Raw genomic sequence first — 4,215 nt, 5'->3', positions numbered from 1 at the left:
TTATTTTAAAAAAAAATCTGTTACAATCTCTATTTTTCATGTTTTAAATCTGTTTTTGGTTCTCTTGAAGCTGATCCTGATCTAATTCCACATGTTTCAGCTCAGAGGGGAGGAGCCACAGGCTGGAAACGCTTCTGCATCATCATCTGACTCTGTAGCTCCCTCTAGAGGACAGGGTTGGTGGTTTCAGCTCAGAGGTTTTTGTTCAGCTCTCTCATTGGTTTGTATCACTGTGTTGACTCACAGCACAGAAATACAAGCCTTTATCTTCAGGCTGCACCTCCTTCACTGTGAAGGTTCCTCTCTCAGCTTCTGTCTTGGTGGCTGAGAACTTCTCTTTGCTGAAAGCTCCAAAGTCCTTCTGAGCTGTAGACGTGAAGACGATCAGCTCCATGGTTTTTCCAGGCAGCTGTCTGTACCAGTACATCTGGATGTGGCTGATATCTCTGCTGTGGCTGCAGTTCATGGTGGCGGTCCCGCCCTCCTCCGTCCACAGCAGCGGCGTTTGGGTCACATCTTCACCTGCAGATGCATCTGAGAAGAAAAAGTTTTAGTTTTGGTGATTTTTAAAATAAAAACTTTCATTTGTTCACCTGACGTCCACAGAAGCAGCAGAATCACAGGAAGTTTGTTCCTGAACGCCATCATGATCACTGGAACCCACAGAGCAGCTCAGCTGTCATGTACTGCAGGTCATGTGACCTTGAAGAACCGCAGGAGAGTTCAGTGACTCTGGAGCGCCCTCTGCAGGATATTTGAGACACAGTTCTCATTCTGTTCTCCTGTTTCTTAGTTTGATTTGGGCCACATTTTTTGTTAGATTTTTTTTTGGTTTAATCCCCTAATTTGCTGTTTTGTCTATTTATTTCTGTGAAAATGTATTTATTAAAGCAACTCAGTTGATTACCAAGAGATACATTTGTAATTTATGCATTCTTACTAAAACAAATGTTTTGTAATCCTTTTGTTTTAAGATTATACTTTTTTTTTTTCCTTTTAGAAGTAATGTGGACATGGTACGAGGGCGGGGCATGCAGGGGTCTGAAACTATTAACTAAACCTCAAATAATTTAGATTTTTAAAAGTAAAAAGCTAAATCAATATTTAGTTTTAAATATTTTGTTGGTCAGAAATTGTTGGTTCTTGTTATCTAAACCTGCTGCAGTCACAACTCACAGGTTTTTGTTTTTTCCTATTAAATGTCTCTAGTCTACTGGCTGTCCATATGCTATTTCTTATTTAATATATTTTTTTTAGAAGTCCAGTTTGGACAAATGTGTCCGGATGTGAAGCTGATGTGTCAAAGTTCTGCTCACTGCAGTACCTGACGTGGCCAGTAGAGGGTGCTGTAACTTAAGGTTCAGTTGCTGCTTCCTCTGAATATTCAAACTGTAAAGAATTCAGTCACATAAACTCCATGTTTGTTTAGGTAAAGTGTTTATAATCTCCATGAACTAAACAAGAAAGGTTAAAGAAAAATAGATTAAAAACGGACTGCAAATTTAAGTTTATACTTTAAAATATGGAAAATGATTGCCCTGCAGTTACATGGATTGGCCTGTAGGGGCGTTTACATCCTCAAGTTCAGTTTTACTGATTAAAGGAAATACTCCAGTATTTCTATTCAGACAAGATTGTGTATAAATATATTTATATTTGACTGTTGGGTTCTTTTATCTCTATTCAGTAAAGATGTATTCTTGGTTCCAGTCGGTTCTTTCATACAGTTTGTCATCTGTTTTCTGGTTTTTATGCTTCTGTCATAATTCTACAGTTAATACAGTTTAATACAGTAACTGTCTCTTCTGTTTTCAGTTCACGTGTGTCTATAATCTTTTCTACATGCAGTCTTTGCTTTGCGGCGTGCTCCTGGCCCCGCCTCCTCCTCTAGGGGCACCTGAGGACACGCCCCCCGCTCACGATTACATCAACACCAGAACATCTAAACTTCTAAAGAAGACGACATTCTCTCCAACATTAAAAACTCATAAATATTTATTTTTCTTTAGTAATTTTTACTCTTTGAATATTTACAGCTAATATTTACTCATCAAATGTTTATTTTCTTTGTAGAAATTCTTAACATGTAAATCTTTGAATGTCTTTGAAATGACTATTCGCTCATTCATTTAAATTAAGGATAATTATTTATAAAATAATCAAATGAAAGAATAAATATTTTGCATTTTTATTCATTTGAAAATTATTGATCAAAAATGTTTAAACCTGAAGAACCCAAAAGGTCAAATATGAGCAATTCTTAAATAAAATGTTTTTGAACTTTAGTTTTTCATGTTTGGTTCAATCATTTGCTGCCTCCTGAAATGAAAATATATTTAATAACTCAGAAGAAAATAGTTCTGATTCTCCTGGTTCAACAGTTTGGATCAGGACTGTTAGTGTTTTATAAACTTTATCTTCTTAAGAACTGTCTACTAAAAACAGGAAAATAATCGACTTTTATTGGAGGGTTTTTGGAAATTGTTTTAATTTGATTTAGTCTGGAAGAAACTATTTTTTTCTTTAAACCTGAGATGAACACGAGTGACGGAAATAAAAAACGTTGAATAAGGAAACAGTTTAAGGATTGAGCATTTATAATATTGATATAATCTTTTATCGTTGTATAATTTCACTTTTTACATTTACTTTAAATTTCTCGTTACATTTTCATTTCTTTGCTTTTGATGCTTCAGTTGGTTGAATTTAATTAAATCAAAGTTTTTCTTTATTTTCTCAAAGATTTGATCAAATCGCAGAAACTTAACTTTTATTCTGAAAGGTTTGTCTTTAAACTTCAGTTTTTCTGGCTGTAATTTGTTATAAATTAATTTTATGACCAGTTTAGGGATTTTTTATTCAGAAAATAAACATAAAACCTTAAATTTTGTAAATTTGTTTTTGTTCTTTTCCATAAATCAAATACAGAAAATTATGAAGTTGATCTTTGATTATTCTGTTTATTTCTCACAAAGTTTTTTTATTTTATTATTATTATTTTTTAATGTATATAATTTTTTTCAGGCTGACTTTATTTCCTGCAGTTTGTGTGACAGAATGTGGTTTTTGTTTGACCTGAAAACCTTTGCAGAAGCGGAGCTGAACCGTCAGGTGTTGTTGTTGTTGTTGTTGTTGTTGTTTTCTTCCATCACCACAGATGTTGTTTCAGCCTCGGTCAAAAACATGTTTACAAAGAAAAATAAGAACAGTTTTCATCTGCTGTGGTTCAAGTGAGACGAAATTAAAAATGAAATTTAAAATCATTTAAAATCCATTGTATTAAATACATTTATAACTACATGAAATAAGGATGTATTCTTCTGTATTTTGTGTTTTAAGGCTGTAAAAGTTTCACTGAACACTTCAGACACTTTTCTCAGACACACATCAAAATTTTAAGTTTTAAAAAAAAAATCTTCATTGAAATAATTCCAGTTTTATAGAATAAAAACACTTTTCTGTCGGATGTCTAAACTTACTAAAGATTTGGTGAGAAAAACCGTCTGAGGCCCAACCGACTATTGTAAAATCCTATAAAAACATTTGATACATTGTTTAATGAAAATTCAATTACAATTAAACACTTTAAATCAATTTTCCTCAAAATTATTGTAAATTTGATATTTGAAGACCAGAAAATGAAGAAATTCCGTTTGAAACAACTTTTATTGTTATTAAATATTAAACTATAAATTTTATTTGTGATTATTGCTTCTTCAAAAGTAAAAACAACTAAAACAATTGTTTAATTCATTAAAAAATGACTATTTTACTCTCTCAATATCAACTCTCCTTTTGTTATTTACAGTCGATGTTTTAAAACGGAGTTCCAGAGTTTCTTAAAGCTCAAACTGTAAAGTTGATCCGTTTGAGATAAACGGACGAATCTGCTTCATTAGAGGATCTGTAACCATGTCGGCAAAAAGAAACGACTTTGATGAACTTTGGAGCCTCAGATTCCAGAGTTTCTTAAAGCTCAAACTGTAAAGTTGATCCGTTAGAGATGAACGTTCGCCTCAAACGGACAAATCTGCTTCATTAGAGGATCTGTAACCATGTCGGCAAAAAGAAACGACTTTCATGAAGTTTGGAGCCTCAGATTCCAGACTTCCTGCAGGAGTCGGCAACTTTCATCACTTAAAGATCATTTCAGGTCGATTTCTCGCCTAACAAAACCCATTTGGAGCCACAAACGCTTTAGAAAATAAAATGATT

General features: G+C 33.4%; 1 gene segment (V, D, J or C); it reads right to left on the bottom strand.

Moving 5' to 3' along the window:
- Positions 1 to 101: 101 nt before the first annotated feature.
- Positions 102 to 645, bottom strand: LOC112143275. The segment is given in 3 exon segments: positions 102 to 164; positions 245 to 522; positions 594 to 645. Coding segments are annotated over 3 exon segments (393 nt in total).
- Positions 646 to 4,215: the final 3,570 nt, after the last annotated feature.

The sequence above is a fragment of the Oryzias melastigma genome, linkage group LG22 (genome assembly GCF_002922805.2).
Source record: "Oryzias melastigma strain HK-1 linkage group LG22, ASM292280v2, whole genome shotgun sequence".
NCBI lineage: Eukaryota > Metazoa > Chordata > Actinopteri > Beloniformes > Adrianichthyidae > Oryzias > Oryzias melastigma.
Note: the sequence above shows the minus strand (reverse complement) of the source record. Positions and strands in the feature narration are given on the sequence as shown.